Source organism: Rhopalosiphum padi, chromosome 3 (assembly GCF_020882245.1).
Source record: "Rhopalosiphum padi isolate XX-2018 chromosome 3, ASM2088224v1, whole genome shotgun sequence".
Lineage (NCBI taxonomy): Eukaryota > Metazoa > Arthropoda > Insecta > Hemiptera > Aphididae > Rhopalosiphum > Rhopalosiphum padi.
In genome coordinates, this window is record NC_083599.1 from 32,050,132 (window position 1) to 32,071,131 (window position 21,000).

General features: G+C 24.0%; 1 protein-coding gene and 3 long non-coding RNA genes across 5 annotated transcripts; all 4 read left to right on the forward strand.

The window, feature by feature from the left end:
- Positions 1-1,016, forward strand: LOC132927928 (uncharacterized). The gene is made up of 2 exons (XR_009661902.1): positions 1-126; positions 784-1,016. It is a non-coding gene; the product is annotated as an uncharacterized LOC132927928 (long non-coding RNA).
- Positions 1,017-4,027: 3,011 nt separating this feature from the next.
- On the forward strand, positions 4,028-13,961 carry LOC132927927 (uncharacterized). 2 transcript variants are annotated; one of them, XR_009661900.1, is made up of 4 exons: positions 4,028-4,643; positions 4,709-4,897; positions 9,373-9,561; positions 13,729-13,961. It is a non-coding gene; the product is annotated as an uncharacterized LOC132927927 (long non-coding RNA). The 2 variants fall into 2 exon arrangements; XR_009661901.1 differs by lacking the exons at positions 4,028-4,643; positions 4,709-4,897 and adding an exon at positions 8,687-9,307.
- Positions 6,140-7,775, forward strand: LOC132927581 (uncharacterized). Its single transcript, XM_060992134.1, has 3 exons — positions 6,140-6,390; positions 6,504-6,580; positions 6,681-7,775. Exon 3 carries the CDS (start codon positions 6,687-6,689, stop codon positions 7,581-7,583), a length of 897 nt encoding a protein of 298 aa, XP_060848117.1. The 5' UTR covers positions 6,140-6,390; positions 6,504-6,580; positions 6,681-6,686; the 3' UTR covers positions 7,584-7,775.
- Positions 13,962-16,969: 3,008 nt separating the features above from the next.
- Positions 16,970-20,025, forward strand: LOC132927265 (uncharacterized). Its single transcript, XR_009661677.1, has 3 exons — positions 16,970-17,585; positions 17,651-17,839; positions 19,898-20,025. It is a non-coding gene; the product is annotated as an uncharacterized LOC132927265 (long non-coding RNA).
- The last annotated feature ends 975 nt before the right edge of the window (positions 20,026-21,000 follow it).

Below are 21,000 nucleotides of genomic sequence, written 5' to 3' on the forward strand. Positions count from 1 at the left end.
AGTACGGCAGATCACTTGATGCATGCTGAGACGGAAATTCACATTCCTACAACTTGGGAAAGTATCAACATCCTACATTGAACAATGGACTAGAAGATTCTGATAATAATAATGGTTTTATGCAATGTATGTGAAATGAATATATAGAATGTAATTGATAGTCAATTAATAGTAGTATAACATAAAATTATTGTCAAACAACCCTGATCAATATATTAAGCAAATAATTCATATTTACCATCATTAACATTCATATATTTCATTGAAGCTGATACATCATAAACACTATAAAACATGGTTTTACATAATAATTTATACAACTATTATAAATTCATATTTTTAACTGCTTATAAAACACTCAATTCTCATTTTGGTGTTTTAAAACCTTAACTACTAGATTGTGAAAATGATTCTTATTTACCATCATTAACATTCATATATTTCATTGAAGCTGATACATCATAAACACTATAAAACATGGTTTTACATAATAATTTATACAACTATTATAAATTCATATTTTTAACTGTTTATAAAACACACAATTCTCATGTTAATCTCTTGAAACATGGACCACTATATTAAGAAAATGATTCTAATTCAAAATTAATAATTTGCATACATTTCATTTAAGCTGATGCTTTATAAACACTATAAAACATGTTTTTATATGATTATTTTGACTTGTATTTTATATTCATATTTTTAACTGCTTATAAAATACTGAATTCTCAAGTTATTCTTTAACAATTATACATTATTAACTTACTACATTTTTTTTAGATGGACGTATGTCAGATCACTCAAGGCATGCAGAAACATGAATTCACATTTCTACCACTTAAGAAAGTATCAACATCCTATGCTGAAAATGGACTAAAAGATACTGCTAATAATATTGGGTTTATATAATGTGCGTGTAAGGGTTATTGAATATAATTGATAGTAAATTAATGGCAGTGAAACAATTGAGATTTGTTAATAATCTGAATAAAATTTTAGTTAACACCTTTGACTTGTAATTTTCATTCTTAAGAGTTACCATTATTAACTTGCATCCATTTCATTTAAGCTGATACTTCAATAATGCTATAAAACATGATTTTATATGATAATTTTGACGAATATTAAAAATTCATTTTTTTAACTGTTTATAAAACACACAATTCTCATGTTAATCTTTTAAAACCTGGACCACTATATTAAGAAAATGATTCTAATTTAAAATTAATAATTTGCATACATTTCATTTAAGCTGATGCTTTATAAACACTATACAACATGTTTTTATATGATTATTTTGACGAATATTAAAAATTCATTTTTTTAACTGTTTATAAAACACACAATTCTCATGTTAATCTCTTGAAACCTGGACCACTTTATTAAGAAAATGATTCTAATTTAAAATTAATAATTAGCATACATTTCATTTAAGCTGATACTTCAATAATGCTATAAAACATGATTTTATATGATAATTTTGACGAATATTAAAAATTCATTTTTTTAACTGTTTATAAAACACACAATTCTCATGTTAATCTCTTGAAACCTGGACCACTATATTAAGAAAATGATTCTAATTTAAAATTAATAATTTGCATACATTTCATTTAAGCTGATGCTTTATAAACACTATAAAACATGTTTTTATATGATTATTTTGACGAATATTAAAAATTCATTTTTTTAACTGTTTATAAAACAAACAATTCTCAAGTTAATCTCTAGAAACCTGGACTACTATATTAAGAAAATGATTCTAATTTACCATTAAAAACTAGCATACATTTCATTTAAGCTGATACTTCAATAATGCTATAAAACATGTTTTTATATGATTATTTTGACGAATATTAAAAATTCATTTTTTTAACTGTTTATAAAACACACAATTCTCATGTTAATCTCTTGAAACCTGGACCACTATATTAAGAAAATGATTCTTATTTAAAATTAATAATTTGCATATATTTCATTTAAGCTGTTGCTTTATAAACACTATAAAACATGTTTTTATATGATTATTTTGACGAATATTAAAAATTCATTTTTTTAACTGTTTATAAAATAAACAATTCTCAAGTTAATCTCTTGAAACCTGGACCACTTTATTAAGAAAATGATTCTAATTAACCATTAAAAACTAGCATACATTTCATTTAAGCTGATACTTCAATAATGCTATAAAATATGATTTTATAAGTTAATTTTGACGAATAATACAACTTAACATTTTTTCGTATTGAAAAGGAGCGATTTTCAGTTGTTTTACAAATGTATTTTTTAGTTACACTCATAATACATTTGAATTCCTTCTACAAAACATTCTGGTATATTTGTACTATCTTTTATGGCTTATCATAATTATTATTTATTATCATCTGTTATAAATGTTTTGCAGTTTTACATTCGTATTTGTATTTAAGTTTCAATTGTAAATTCCTTTCATGTATTTTGTATAAAAATGAAGTTTGTCTGTTAGTTTATGTTTTGATAGTTTCCACTTCTGAATTCCTCAGTGTTGTCCACGTACTAGTTGTTATATAAAAATTGTCGTTCTCCTTATGGTATCTATTAGTGACTTTTTGTTCTCCAACCATTATATATATTTAACTTACTATTTTTTTTTTAGATGGCTGTACACCAGATATACTCAGGACATATTGAGACATGAATTACCATTTCTACCACATGGGAAAGTTTCAACATCCTACGTTGAAAATGGACTAGACGATCCTGATAATAATATTATTTTTATGCATAGTACGAGTAATGGATATTGAATATAATTGATAGTCAATTAATAGTAGTGTAACAAAAAGTTAGTGTCATGAAATCTAGACCATTAGATTAAGTATATGATTCTTATTTAACATTACCAACTTCCATATATATCATATAAGCTGATACTTCATAAATACTATAAAACATGTTTTTATATGATAATTTTGACGAATATTAAAAATTCATTTTTTTAACTGTTTATAAAACACACAATTCTCATGTAAATCTCTTGAAACCTGGACCACTATATTAAGAAAATGATTCTAATTTAAAATTAAATACTAGCATACATTTCATTTAAGCTGATACTTCAATAATGCTATAAAACATGATTTTATATTATAATTTTGACGAATATTAAAAATTCATTTTTTTAACTGTTTATAAAACATACAATTCTCATGTTAATCTCTTGAAACCTGGACCACTATATTAAGAAAATGATTCTAATTTACCATTAAAAACTTCCATATATATCATATAAGCTGATACTTCATAAACACTATACAACATGTTTTTATATGATTATTTTGACGAATATTAAAAATTCATTTTTTTAACTGTTTATAAAACACACAATTCTCATGTTAATCTCTTGAAACCTGGACCACTATATTAAGAAAATGATTCTAATTTACCATTAAAAACTTCCATATATATCATATAAGCTGATACTTCATAAACACTATACAACATGTTTTTATATGATTATTTTGACGAATATTAAAAATTCATTTTTTTAACTGTTTATAAAACACACAATTCTCATGTTAATCTCTTGAAACCTGGACCACTATATTAAGAAAATGATTCTAATTTAAAATTAATAATTTGCATACATTTCATTTAAGCTGATGCTTTATAAACACTATAAAACATGTTTTTATATGATTATTTTGACGAATATTAAAAATTCATTTTTTTAACTGTTTATAAAACACACAATTCTCATGTTAATCTCTTGAAACCTGGACCACTTTATTAAGAAAATGATTCTAATTTACCATTAAAAACTAGCATACATTTCATTTAAGCTGATACTTCAATAATGCTATAAAACATGATTTTATATGATAAGTTTGAGAAACATATTATGAATTCCTATTTTAATCTGCCTATAAAACAGTCAAATATTAAATATATACACCAACAGAGGGCGTGAGCGTCGCCGTAGTGGGGACGACATCCGTCGGACGAACCGCCTCAGAATGAAATTAGATAGTTGTGTGGCGTTCACCGTACTGCTGTGTATCGTAACGGGTCGTTGTTTTTACTTAGCTTTTGAGTCTACTCGTTATTTTTTAATTAAGATTTTTGATATTATAAACGGATTGTTCATATTTTATGCTTGAAGTTAACACAAGTAAGTGTCTTGATCCTTGACTACTAGATCAAGAAAATGATTCAAATTTATAATTTTTAACTTTCATTTTTTTCATTTTACCTGATATTTTTACTTCATAAAAACTGTAAAATATGATTTTATAAGTTAATTTTGACGAATAATACAACTTAACATTTTTTCGTATTGAAAAGGAGCGATTTTCAGTTGTTTTACAAATGTATTTTTTAGTTACACTCATAATACATTTGAATTCCTTCTACAAAACATTCTGGTATATTTGTACTATCTTTTATGGCTTATCATAATTATTATTTATTATCATCTGTTATAAATGTTTTGCAGTTTTACATTCGTATTTGTATTTAAGTTTCAATTGTAAATTCCTTTCATGTATTTTGTATAAAAATGAAGTTTGTCTGTTAGTTTATGTTTTGATAGTTTCCACTTCTGAATTCCTCAGTGTTGTCCACGTACTAGTTGTTATATAAAAATTGTCGTTCTCCTTATGGTATCTATTAGTGACTTTTTGTTCTCCAACCATTATATATATTTAACTTACTATTTTTTTTTTAGATGGCTGTACACCAGATATACTCAGGACATATTGAGACATGAATTACCATTTCTACCACATGGGAAAGTTTCAACATCCTACGTTGAAAATGGACTAGACGATCCTGATAATAATATTATTTTTATGCATAGTACGAGTAATGGATATTGAATATAATTGATAGTCAATTAATAGTAGTGTAACAAAAAGTTAGTGTCATGAAATCTAGACCATTAGATTAAGTATATGATTCTTATTTAACATTACCAACTTCCATATATATCATATAAGCTGATACTTCATAAATACTATAAAACATGTTTTTATATGATAATTTTGACGAATATTAAAAATTCATTTTTTTAACTGTTTATAAAACACACAATTCTCATGTAAATCTCTTGAAACCTGGACCACTATATTAAGAAAATGATTCTAATTTAAAATTAAATACTAGCATACATTTCATTTAAGCTGATACTTCAATAATGCTATAAAACATGATTTTATATTATAATTTTGACGAATATTAAAAATTCATTTTTTTAACTGTTTATAAAACATACAATTCTCATGTTAATCTCTTGAAACCTGGACCACTATATTAAGAAAATGATTCTAATTTACCATTAAAAACTTCCATATATATCATATAAGCTGATACTTCATAAACACTATACAACATGTTTTTATATGATTATTTTGACGAATATTAAAAATTCATTTTTTTAACTGTTTATAAAACACACAATTCTCATGTTAATCTCTTGAAACCTGGACCACTATATTAAGAAAATGATTCTAATTTACCATTAAAAACTTCCATATATATCATATAAGCTGATACTTCATAAACACTATACAACATGTTTTTATATGATTATTTTGACGAATATTAAAAATTCATTTTTTTAACTGTTTATAAAACACACAATTCTCATGTTAATCTCTTGAAACCTGGACCACTTTATTAAGAAAATGATTCTAATTTAAAATTAATAATTAGCATACATTTCATTTAAGCTGATACTTCAATAATGCTATAAAACATGATTTTATATGATAATTTTGACGTATATTAAAAATTCATTTTTTTAACTGTTTATAAAACACACAATTCTCATGTTAATCTCTTGAAACCTGGACCACTATATTAAGAAAATGATTCTAATTTAAAATTAATAATTTGCATACATTTCATTTAAGCTGATGCTTTATAAACACTATAAAACATGTTTTTATATGATTATTTTGACGAATATTAAAAATTCATTTTTTTAACTGTTTATAAAACACACAATTCTCATGTTAATCTCTTGAAACCTGGACCACTTTATTAAGAAAATGATTCTAATTTACCATTAAAAACTAGCATACATTTCATTTAAGCTGATACTTCAATAATGCTATAAAACATGATTTTATATGATAAGTTTGAGAAACATATCGTTACACTAACGGCAATACATCGTATCTGCAAATTTGTCGAATATCGGGTTTTGGTATCAAAATATTTGTAATCTCTTTGCGCGCATTTTATTAGTTCATGTTTTTATTGATATTATTAATAATTTCCCTCCAATTCCAATAATAGTAATACATCGTATCTCATTTGTACATGTGATAACACGTATCTGCACAATTTTATGTGAGCTTTTGTGAAGACAGTTTCAAATGTCTGAATTTATTAATTCAACATCAGGTAACTATATTATTACGCGTTTAGTAATTTATTTAAGTACTTATTTAATATTTAAAACAATAGTTTTTCTATTAACAACTTAATTAAAGCTTCGATTGTTACTTTTAATTTAGATTCAGATACGTTTTATTGACATAATCAACAGGAACAGTTTTTAGTACTTACGTTGTATTACAGATCGCCAATTAAGGTACTTACACAATTACTGATATTTGTCTTAACCTACACTATAATATTATTATTATATTAAATCAATTATACCTACTGAATTTATTTTTGTTATTTTGTAGATAAATATGTCAAAACGAAGACTAAAAACAATTTTAGACTTATCATGTGGAAATAGTGGAAAAACAAATACAAATTTGGAGAAAAATATAAATCATGGAAATCAAACATTTAAAGATTTTTTATCTGCTGCAGAGTTTGTGTTTGAAGATTTTGAATCAGACCTGGTCAATTTGGGCAATGTAAATGTTGTACAAAATAATGTCAATAATATAATGTTACAAACAGAAAATATTTTTGAGCCTGATAATACTCAATATTATGTAGAAAATTCAGACGGTTGTGGCTATCAAAATAAGAATATCATTATGTCCAATGCACTCCTTCAATTTTGTAAAAATCAAAATGTTACTATTGAGCAAAAATTTTTAATAAAAGGCCATACCCAAATGGAGTGTGACAGTGCTCACAGTATGATTGAAAGGAAACTTCACAACAAAGACATCTTTCTACCCTCTGATTATGTCAGAATTACTACTGAAGCTAGAAAATTTCCAAACAGTTATGAAGCAGTATTACTAAAACATGATTATTTTTATGATTTTAAGCCACTAAAGGAATATACTTCAATTAGACCAGGTATAGGTAAAGGTGAACCAGAAGTGAAAGATATTCGGGCATTATTGTATGATCCCTCATCATTTAAAATTTATTATAAACTTTTGTTTAATGAACCATATTGTGAAATACCTAAAAAAATCATTAGAAAGAAAATAAACCAAAATTTAAGTATTGAAGGAGAAACATATCAATTTCAAAAATTATACAAAAACCCTTTGCCTTTAACCAAATCAAAATGGAATGATTTACAAAAATTGAAGCAATTTATGCCTATAGACACTCATTCCTTTTATGATACGTTGCCTCATTTGAATACTTTCAAAACCAAAGCTGCTAAAATATAAAGTAATATAATATAATAATATAATCATTTCCTATAATAATTATGAGTCTGATTGTTTTTTATTTCTAAAAAAGTTTATCTGTTTAAATATGTATAAAAAAATTTGAGTCAATTAAGTTTAATTAACTTAAATTTAAGTCAGTTGTTTTATTTTATATTAAGAGTAATTTTATGTTTATTTATGAACAATATTTATATAATTTCCTATAATTAGAAGTCTGATTGTTTTTATTTCTAAAAAAGTTTATCTGTTTTAATATGTATAAAAAATTTGAGTTAATGAAGTTTAATTAACTTAAATTTAAGTCAGTTGTTTTATTTTATATCAAGAGAAATTTTATGTTTATTTATGAACAATATTTAAGTCATTTCCTATAATTAGAAGTCTGAGTGTTTTTTTATTTTAAAAAAAGTTTATCATTTTTCTTTTGTATTAAATAATATGTTATTATTATTTAAAGATAATAAATATTATATTGTTACTTCTCTAATTATATTATAGATGTTCTTAGATATTTTATTATTTTTAATAAATCTATAGTTAGACTGTTAAGTCATTTTTAATAATAAAGTAGGTACCTATTTCAGTTAATAAACGAGCATTTTTTTATTTATACATTGGCCTAAACTGTTAATTATTAAGTATGCAAGTACCTGGAAATAAATAATATTATAATAATAAATTGGAATAATTATAGTTTATACGAAAATGAATATACCTATTTATTAGGTAATACCCAGTATCTACACATTTTATTATGGTGATTCAACGTATCTACACTAACTTCACATAAATTAGTAAAATGTTTATTTTTTCAAGATATTATGATTCAACTATTCATTTTATATATAAATATGGTTTAAGTTTATTTAAAATGTAATTATATTAATATTTATTCAGTTTTTTGTTGTTCCTGAAAAATCATTAAAATGTAGATACGATGTATTGCCGTTAGTGTAACGATATGAATTCCTATTTTAATCTGCCTATAAAACAGTCAAATATTAAATATATACACCAACAGAGGGCGTGAGCGTCGCCGTAGTGGGGACGACATCCGTCGGACGAACCGCCTCAGAATGAAATTAGATAGTTGTGTGGCGTTCACCGTACTGCTGTGTATCGTAACGGGTCGTTGTTTTTACTTAGCTTTTGAGTCTACTCGTTATTTTTTAATTAAGATTTTTGATATTATAAACGGATTGTTCATATTTTATGCTTGAAGTTAACACAAGTAAGTGTCTTGATCCTTGACTACTAGATCAAGAAAATGATTCAAATTTATAATTTTTAACTTTCATTTTTTTCATTTTACCTGATATTTTTACTTCATAAAAACTGTAAAATATGATTTTATAAGTTAATTTTGACGAATAATACAACTTAACATTTTTTCGTATTGAAAAGGAGCGATTTTCAGTTGTTTTACAAATGTATTTTTTAGTTACACTCATAATACATTTGAATTCCTTCTACAAAACATTCTGGTATATTTGTACTATCTTTTATGGCTTATCATAATTATTATTTATTATCATCTGTTATAAATGTTTTGCAGTTTTACATTCGTATTTGTATTTAAGTTTCAATTGTAAATTCCTTTCATGTATTTTGTATAAAAATGAAGTTTGTCTGTTAGTTTATGTTTTGATAGTTTCCACTTCTGAATTCCTCAGTGTTGTCCACGTACTAGTTGTTATATAAAAATTGTCGTTCTCCTTATGGTATCTATTAGTGACTTTTTGTTCTCCAACCATTATATATATTTAACTTACTATTTTTTTTTTAGATGGCTGTACACCAGATATACTCAGGACATATTGAGACATGAATTACCATTTCTACCACATGGGAAAGTTTCAACATCCTACGTTGAAAATGGACTAGACGATCCTGATAATAATAATATTTTTATGCATAGTACGAGTAATGGATATTGAATATAATTGATAGTCAATTAATAGTAGTGTAACAAAAAGTTAGTGTCATGAAATCCAGACCATTAGATTAAGTATATGATTCTTATTTAACATTACCAACTTCCATATATATCATATAAGCTGATACTTCATAAATACTATAAAACATGTTTTTATATGATAATTTTGACGAATATTAAAAATTCATTTTTTTAACTGTTTATAAAACACACAATTCTCATGTTAATCTCTTGAAACCTGGACCACTATATTAAGAAAATGATTCTAATTTAAAATTAAATACTAGCATACATTTCATTTAAGCTGATACTTCAATAATGCTATAAAACATGATTTTATATTATAATTTTGACGAAGATTAAAAATTCATTTTTTTAACTGTTTATAAAACACACAATTCTCATGTTAATCTCTTGAAACCTGGACCACTATATTAAGAAAATGATTCTAATTTACCATTAAAAACTTCCATATATATCATATAAGCTGATACTTCATAAACACTATACAACATGTTTTTATATGATTATTTTGACGAATATTAAAAATTCATTTTTTTAACTGTTTATAAAACACACAATTCTCATGTTAATCTCTTGAAACCTGGACCACTTTATTAAGAAAATGATTCTAATTTAAAATTAATAATTAGCATACATTTCATTTAAGCTGATACTTCAATAATGCTATAAAACATGATTTTATATGATAATTTTGACGAATATTAAAAATTCATTTTTTTAACTGTTTATAAAACAAACAATTCTCAAGTTAATCTCTAGAAACCTGGACTACTATATTAAGAAAATGATTCTAATTTACCATTAAAAACTAGCATACATTTCATTTAAGCTGATACTTCAATAATGCTATAAAACATGATTTTATATGATAATTTTGACGAATATTAAAAATTCATTTTTTTAACTGTTTATAAAACACACAATTCTCATGTTAATCTCTTGAAACCTGGACCACTTTATTAAGAAAATGATTCTAATTAACCATTAAAAACTAGCATACATTTCATTTAAGCTGATACTTCAATAATGCTATAAAACATGTTTTTATATGATTATTTTGACGAATATTAAAAATTCATTTTTTTAACTGTTTATAAAACACACGATTCACATGTTAATCTCTTGAAACCTGGACCACTATATTAAGAAAATGATTCTAATTTAAAATTAATAATTTGCATATATTTCATTTAAGCTGATGCTTTATAAACACTATAAAACATGTTTTTATATGATTATTTTGACGAATATTAAAAATTCATTTTTTTAACTGTTTATAAAACACTCAATTCACATCCTAATCTCTTGAAACCTGGACCATTATATAAAGAAAATGATTCTAATTTACCATTATTAACTTCTATAGATGTTATGTAAGCAGATACTTCATAAACACTACAAAACATGATTTTATATGATCATTTTGACGAATATTAAATATTGATGTTTTTAACTGCTTATAAAACACACAATACTCAAGTTAATCTCTTGAAACCTGGACCACTATATTAAGAAATTGATTCTTATTTACCATTATTAAATTGTATACATTTCATTTAAGCAGATACTTCATAAACACTACAAAACATGATTTTATATGATCATTTTGACGAATATTAAATATTGATGTTTTTAACTGCTTATAAAACACACAATACTCAAGTTAATCTCTTGAAACCTGGACCACTATATTAAGAAATTGATTCTTATTTACCATTATTAAATTGTATACATTTCATTTAAGCAGATACTTCATAAACACTACAAAACATGATTTTATATGAAAATTTTGACGAATATTAAAATTTCATTTTTTTATGTGATAGTAAAACACTCAATTCACATCCTAATCTCTTGAAACCTGGACCATTATATAAAGAAAATGATTCTTATTTACCATTATTAACTTGCACACATTTCATTTAACCAGATACTTAATAAACACTACAAAACATGATTTTATATGATCATTTTGACGAATATTAAATATTGATGTTTTTAACTTCTTATAAAACACACAATACTCAAGTTAATCTCTTGAAACCTGGACCACTATATTAAGAAATTGATTCTTATTTACCATTTATAATTTGCACACATTTCATCTAAGCAGATACTTCATAAACAGTATAAATATGATTTTCTATGATAATTTTGACGAATATTAAAAATTCATATTTTTAACTGCTTATAAAACACTCAATTCTCATGTTAGTTTCTTAAAAACTTTACTACTAGATTGTAAAAATGATTCTTATTTACTATCATTAACATTCATATATTGCATTGAAGCTGATACATCATAAACACTATAAAACATGGTTTTACATAATAATTTATACAAATATTACAAATTTATATTTTTTTCATATTAAAAATCAGCAAGTTTAAGTGATTGTACAAGTATATTTTTTTTATATATTTTTTTTTCATTAAAATTCAACACATTGCTGGTAGATTTTTAATATCTTTTATTGCTCATCAATCATCATTATTATAATTTCTCCAACCATTATACATATTTATATGACTATTTTTTTTTAGATGGCAGTATAATAGTAGATCACTCAAGGCATGCTGAGACATTTATTAACATTTTCGGAATTTGGGAAAGTTTCAACATCCTACATTGATCATGGACTTGAAGATTCTGATAATAATAATGATTTTATGCAATGTACTTGTAATGAATATAAAATGTAATTGATAGTAAATTAATAGTAGTGTAACAATTGAAATTTGTTAAAAATATAAATATAGTATTGGTAAACAAAATGAGCTTTTAATTTTCATTCATAAAATATGCCTCAGTTTTAAAAATCTTTTTATTATTTCTGCGTTTTTTTCATAATTAGGTTTTCATTAAACCATAATCCAAAGTATTGTAATTTAAATCGTCTAGTTTTAATAGATGCTTTACGGTACTTTTATTCAATAATGATTCGATATTTTTATGTTCAAATCAGTATTATTTTTGAGGTATGGTTATGTCATAGTCTATTAAAAAAACAGCAATTTTAAGTTATTGTACAAGTGTATTCTTTATAAACACTTATTTTACATTCAAATCCAACAAAACATTCTAGTAGATATGTACGATCTTTTTTGTCTTATCAAAATTATTATATCTTATCATCTGTTTTATATTTAAATTTCATATCTATTTGCAGTTTTACATTTAGCATTCAAGTTTCAACTGCAAACTGCTTTCACAAATGTTCTAATAAGAATGAAGTTTGTGTGTTAGTTTTTGTTTGACTATTTCCATTTCTGAATTGCTCAGTGTATTCCCGTACTAGTTGTAATTTAAAGATTTTCGTTTTAATTATGGCATGTATTAGTGACATTTTATCCTACAACTATTATACATATTTAACCGACTACATTTTTTCAGATGGTAGTACGGCAGATCACTTGATGCATGCTGAGACGGAAATTCACATTCCTACAACTTGGGAAAGTATCAACATCCTACATTGAACAATGGACTAGAAGATTCTGATAATAATAATGGTTTTATGCAATGTATGTGAAATGAATATATAGAATGTAATTGATAGTCAATTAATAGTAGTATAACATAAAATTATTGTCAAACAACCCTGATCAATATATTAAGCAAATAATTCATATTTACCATCATTAACATTCATATATTTCATTGAAGCTGATACATCATAAACACTATAAAACATGGTTTTACATAATAATTTATACAACTATTATAAATTCATATTTTTAACTGCTTATAAAACACTCAATTCTCATTTTGGTGTTTTAAAACCTTAACTACTAGATTGTGAAAATGATTCTTATTTACCATCATTAACATTCATATATTTCATTGAAGCTGATACATCATAAACACTATAAAACATGGTTTTACATAATAATTTATACAACTATTATAAATTCATATTTTTAACTGTTTATAAAACACACAATTCTCATGTTAATCTCTTGAAACATGGACCACTATATTAAGAAAATGATTCTAATTCAAAATTAATAATTTGCATACATTTCATTTAAGCTGATGCTTTATAAACACTATAAAACATGTTTTTATATGATTATTTTGACTTGTATTTTATATTCATATTTTTAACTGCTTATAAAATACTGAATTCTCAAGTTATTCTTTAACAATTATACATTATTAACTTACTACATTTTTTTTAGATGGACGTATGTCAGATCACTCAAGGCATGCAGAAACATGAATTCACATTTCTACCACTTAAGAAAGTATCAACATCCTATGCTGAAAATGGACTAAAAGATACTGCTAATAATATTGGGTTTATATAATGTGCGTGTAAGGGTTATTGAATATAATTGATAGTAAATTAATGGCAGTGAAACAATTGAGATTTGTTAATAATCTGAATAAAATTTTAGTTAACACCTTTGACTTGTAATTTTCATTCTTAAGAGTTACCATTATTAACTTGCATCCATTTCATTTAAGCTGATACTTCAATAATGCTATAAAACATGATTTTATATGATAATTTTGACGAATATTAAAAATTCATTTTTTTAACTGTTTATAAAACACACAATTCTCATGTTAATCTTTTAAAACCTGGACCACTATATTAAGAAAATGATTCTAATTTAAAATTAATAATTTGCATACATTTCATTTAAGCTGATGCTTTATAAACACTATACAACATGTTTTTATATGATTATTTTGACGAATATTAAAAATTCATTTTTTTAACTGTTTATAAAACACACAATTCTCATGTTAATCTCTTGAAACCTGGACCACTTTATTAAGAAAATGATTCTAATTTAAAATTAATAATTAGCATACATTTCATTTAAGCTGATACTTCAATAATGCTATAAAACATGATTTTATATGATAATTTTGACGAATATTAAAAATTCATTTTTTTAACTGTTTATAAAACACACAATTCTCATGTTAATCTCTTGAAACCTGGACCACTATATTAAGAAAATGATTCTAATTTAAAATTAATAATTTGCATACATTTCATTTAAGCTGATGCTTTATAAACACTATAAAACATGTTTTTATATGATTATTTTGACGAATATTAAAAATTCATTTTTTTAACTGTTTATAAAACAAACAATTCTCAAGTTAATCTCTAGAAACCTGGACTACTATATTAAGAAAATGATTCTAATTTACCATTAAAAACTAGCATACATTTCATTTAAGCTGATACTTCAATAATGCTATAAAACATGTTTTTATATGATTATTTTGACGAATATTAAAAATTCATTTTTTTAACTGTTTATAAAACACACAATTCTCATGTTAATCTCTTGAAACCTGGACCACTATATTAAGAAAATGATTCTTATTTAAAATTAATAATTTGCATATATTTCATTTAAGCTGTTGCTTTATAAACACTATAAAACATGTTTTTATATGATTATTTTGACGAATATTAAAAATTCATTTTTTTAACTGTTTATAAAATAAACAATTCTCAAGTTAATCTCTTGAAACCTGGACCACTTTATTAAGAAAATGATTCTAATTAACCATTAAAAACTAGCATACATTTCATTTAAGCTGATACTTCAATAATGCTATAAAATATGATTTTATAAGTTAATTTTGACGAATAATACAACTTAACATTTTTTCGTATTGAAAAGGAGCGATTTTCAGTTGTTTTACAAATGTATTTTTTAGTTACACTCATAATACATTTGAATTCCTTCTACAAAACATTCTGGTATATTTGTACTATCTTTTATGGCTTATCATAATTATTATTTATTATCATCTGTTATAAATGTTTTGCAGTTTTACATTCGTATTTGTATTTAAGTTTCAATTGTAAATTCCTTTCATGTATTTTGTATAAAAATGAAGTTTGTCTGTTAGTTTATGTTTTGATAGTTTCCACTTCTGAATTCCTCAGTGTTGTCCACGTACTAGTTGTTATATAAAAATTGTCGTTCTCCTTATGGTATCTATTAGTGACTTTTTGTTCTCCAACCATTATATATATTTAACTTACTATTTTTTTTTTAGATGGCTGTACACCAGATATACTCAGGACATATTGAGACATGAATTACCATTTCTACCACATGGGAAAGTTTCAACATCCTACGTTGAAAATGGACTAGACGATCCTGATAATAATATTATTTTTATGCATAGTACGAGTAATGGATATTGAATATAATTGATAGTCAATTAATAGTAGTGTAACAAAAAGTTAGTGTCATGAAATCTAGACCATTAGATTAAGTATATGATTCTTATTTAACATTACCAACTTCCATATATATCATATAAGCTGATACTTCATAAATACTATAAAACATGTTTTTATATGATAATTTTGACGAATATTAAAAATTCATTTTTTTAACTGTTTATAAAACACACAATTCTCATGTAAATCTCTTGAAACCTGGACCACTATATTAAGAAAATGATTCTAATTTAAAATTAAATACTAGCATACATTTCATTTAAGCTGATACTTCAATAATGCTATAAAACATGATTTTATATTATAATTTTGACGAATATTAAAAATTCATTTTTTTAACTGTTTATAAAACATACAATTCTCATGTTAATCTCTTGAAACCTGGACCACTATATTAAGAAAATGATTCTAATTTACCATTAAAAACTTCCATATATATCATATAAGCTGATACTTCATAAACACTATACAACATGTTTTTATATGATTATTTTGACGAATATTAAAAATTCATTTTTTTAACTGTTTATAAAACACACAATTCTCATGTTAATCTCTTGAAACCTGGACCACTATATTAAGAAAATGATTCTAATTTACCATTAAAAACTTCCATATATATCATATAAGCTGATACTTCATAAACACTATACAACATGTTTTTATATGATTATTTTGACGAATATTAAAAATTCATTTTTTTAACTGTTTATAAAACACACAATTCTCATGTTAATCTCTTGAAACCTGGACCACTTTATTAAGAAAATGATTCTAATTTAAAATTAATAATTTGCATACATTTCATTTAAGCTGATGCTTTATAAACACTATAAAACATGTTTTTATATGATTATTTTGACGAATATTAAAAATTCATTTTTTTAACTGTTTATAAAACACACAATTCTCATGTTAATCTCTTGAAACCTGGACCACTTTATTAAGAAAATGATTCTAATTTACCATTAAAAACTAGCATACATTTCATTTAAGCTGATACTTCAATAATGCTATAAAACATGATTTTATATGATAAGTTTGAGAAACATATGAATTCCTATTTTAATCTGCCTATAAAACAGTCAAATATTAAATATATACACCAACAGAGGGCGTGAGCGTCGCCGTAGTGGGGACGACATCCGTCGGACGAACCGCCTCAGAATGAAATTAGATAGTTGTGTGGCGTTCACCGTACTGCTGTGTATCGTAACGGGTCGTTGTTTTTACTTAGCTTTTGAGTCTACTCGTTATTTTTTAATTAAGATTTTTGATATTATAAACGGATTGTTCATATTTTATGCTTGAAGTTAACACAAGTAAGTGTCTTGATCCTTGACTACTAGATCAAGAAAATGATTCAAATTTATAATTTTTAACTTTCATTTTTTTCATTTTACCTGATATTTTTACTTCATAAAAACTGTAAAATATGATTTTATAAGTTAATTTTGACGAATAATACAACTTAACATTTTTTCGTATTGAAAAGGAGCGATTTTCAGTTGTTTTACAAATGTATTTTTTAGTTACACTCATAATACATTTGAATTCCTTCTACAAAACATTCTGGTATATTTGTACTATCTTTTATGGCTTATCATAATTATTATTTATTATCATCTGTTATAAATGTTTTGCAGTTTTACATTCGTATTTGTATTTAAGTTTCAATTGTAAATTCCTTTCATGTATTTTGTATAAAAATGAAGTTTGTCTGTTAGTTTATGTTTTGATAGTTTCCACTTCTGAATTCCTCAGTGTTGTCCACGTACTAGTTGTTATATAAAAATTGTCGTTCTCCTTATGGTATCTATTAGTGACTTTTTGTTCTCCAACCATTATATATATTTAACTTACTATTTTTTTTTTAGATGGCTGTACACCAGATATACTCAGGACATATTGAGACATGAATTACCATTTCTACCACATGGGAAAGTTTCAACATCCTACGTTGAAAATGGACTAGACGATCCTGATAATAATAATATTTTTATGCATAGTACGAGTAATGGATATTGAATATAATTGATAGTCAATTAATAGTAGTGTAACAAAAAGTTAGTGTCATGAAATCCAGACCATTAGATTAAGTATATGATTCTTATTTAACATTACCAACTTCCATATATATCATATAAGCTGATACTTCATAAATACTATAAAACATGTTTTTATATGATAATTTTGACGAATATTAAAAATTCATTTTTTTAACTGTTTATAAAACACACAATTCTCATGTTAATCTCTTGAAACCTGGACCACTATATTAAGAAAATGATTCTAATTTAAAATTAAATACTAGCATACATTTCATTTAAGCTGATACTTCAATAATGCTATAAAACATGATTTTATATTATAATTTTGACGAAGATTAAAAATTCATTTTTTTAACTGTTTATAAAACACACAATTCTCATGTTAATCTCTTGAAACCTGGACCACTATATTAAGAAAATGATTCTAATTTACCATTAAAACCTAGCATACATTTCATTTAAGCTGATACTTCAATAATGCTATAAAACATGTTTTTATATTATTATTTTGACGAATATTAAAAATTCATTTTTTTAACTGTTTATAAAACAAACAATTCTCAAGTTAATCTCTAGAAACCTGGACTACTATATTAAGAAAATGATTCTAATTTACCATTAAAAACTAGCATACATTTCATTTAAGCTGATACTTCAATAATGCTATAAAACATGATTTTATATGATAATTTTGACGAATATTAAAAATTCATTTTTTTAACTGTTTATAAAACACACAATTCTCATGTTAATCTCTTGAAACCTGGACCACTTTATTAAGAAAATGATTCTAATTAACCATTAAAAACTAGCATACATTTCATTTAAGCTGATACTTCAATAATGCTATAAAACATGTTTTTATATGATTATTTTGACGAATATTAAAAATTCATTTTTTTAACTGTTTAAGACACACAATTCTCATGTTATTCTCTTGAAACCTGGACCACTATATTAAGAAAATGATTCTAATTTAAAATTAATAATTTGCATATATTTCATTTAAGCTGATGCTTTATAAACACTATAAAACATGTTTTTATATGATTATTTTGACGAATATTAAAAATTCATTTTTTTAACTGTTTATAAAACAAACAATTCTCAAGTTAATCTCTAGAAACCTGGACTACTATATTAAGAAAATGATTCTAATTTACCATTAAAAACTAGCATACATTTCATTTAAGCTGATACTTCAATAATGCTATAAAACATGATTTTATATTATAATTTTGACGAATATTAAAAATTCATTTTTTTAACTGTTTATAAAACAAACAATTCTCATGTTAATCTCTTGAAAACTGGACCACTTTATTGAGAAAATGATTCTAATTTAACATTAAAAACTAGCATACATTTCATATAAGCTGATACTTCAATAATGCTATAAAACATGATTTTATATGATAATTTTGACGAATATTAAAAATTCATTTTTTTAACTGCTTATAAAACACACAATTCTCAAGTTAATCTCTTGAAACCTGGACTACTATATTAAGAAAATGATTCTAATTTACTATTATTAACTTCTATAGATATTTTGTAAGCTGATTATTCATAAACACTATAAAACATGATTTTGTATGATAATTTTGACGAATATTAAAAATTCATTTTTTTAACTGTTTATAAAACACTCAATTCTCAAGTTAATCTATTGAAACCTTGACCACCATATTAAGAAAATGATTCTAATTTACCATTATTAACTTCTATAGATATATGTAAGCTGACTCTTCATAAACACTAAAAAACATGATTTTGTATGATAATTTTTACGAATATTAAAAATTCATTTTTTTAACTGTTTATAAAACACACAATTCTCATGTTAATCTCTTGAAACCTGGACCACTATATTAAGAAAATGATTCTAATTTAAAATTAATAATTTGCATACATTTCATTTAAGCTGATGCTTTATAAACACTATAAAACATGTTTTTATATGATTATTTTGACTCGTATTTTATATTCATATTTTTAACTGCTTATAAAATACTGAATTTTCAAGTTATTCTTTAACAATTATACATTATTAACTTACTACATTTTTTTTAGATGGACGTATGTCAGATCACTCAAGGCATGCAGAAACATGAATTCACATTTCTACCACTTAAGAAAGTATCAACATCCTATGCTGAAAATGGACCTAGAAGATACTGCTAATAATATTGGGTTTATATAATGTGCGTGTAAGGGTTATTGAATATAATTGATAGTAAATTAATGGCAGTGAAACAATTGAGATTTGTTAATAATCTGAATAAAATTTTAGTTAACACCTTTGACTTGTAATTTTCATTCTTAAGAGTTACCATTATTAACTTGCATACATTTTATTTAAGCTGATACTTTATAAACACTATACAACATGTTTTTATATGATTATTTTGACGAATATTAAAAATTCATTTTTTTAACTGTTTATAAAACAAACAATTCTCAAGTTAATCTCTAGAAACCTGGACCACTATATTAAGAAAATGATTCTAATTTACCATTAAAAACTAGCATACATTTCATTTAAGCTGATACTTCAATAATGCTATAAAACATGATTTTATATTATAATTTTGACGAATATTAAAAATTCATTTTTTTAACTGTTTATAAAACAAACAATTCTCATGTTAATCTCTTGAAACCTGGACCACTTTATTAAGAAAATGATTCTAATTTAAAATTAAATACTAGCATACATTTCATTTAAGCTGATACTTCAATAATGCTATAAAACATGATTTTATATTATAATTTTGACGAATATTAAAAATTCATTTTTTTAACTGTTTATAAAACACACAATTCTCATGTTAATCTCTTGAAACCTGGACCACTATATTAAGAAAATGATTCTAATTTACCATTAAAAACTTCCATATATATCATATAAGCTGATACTTCATAAACACTATACAACATGTTTTTATATGATTATTTTGACGAATATTAAAATTTCATTTTTTTAACTGTTTATAAAACACACAATTCTCATGTTAATCTCTTGAAACCTGGACCACTTTATTAAGAAAATGATTCTAATTTAAAATTAATAATTAGCATACATTTCATTTAAGCTGATACTTCAATAATGCTATAAAACATGATTTTATATGATAATTATGACGAATATTAAAAATTCATTTTTTTAACTGTTT

What these genes read in the sequence shown, in the direction of transcription:
- LOC132927581 (XM_060992134.1), top strand. Translation starts at nt 6,687, where the DNA reads ATGTCAAAACGAAGACTAAAAACAATTTTAGACTTATCATGTGGAAAT.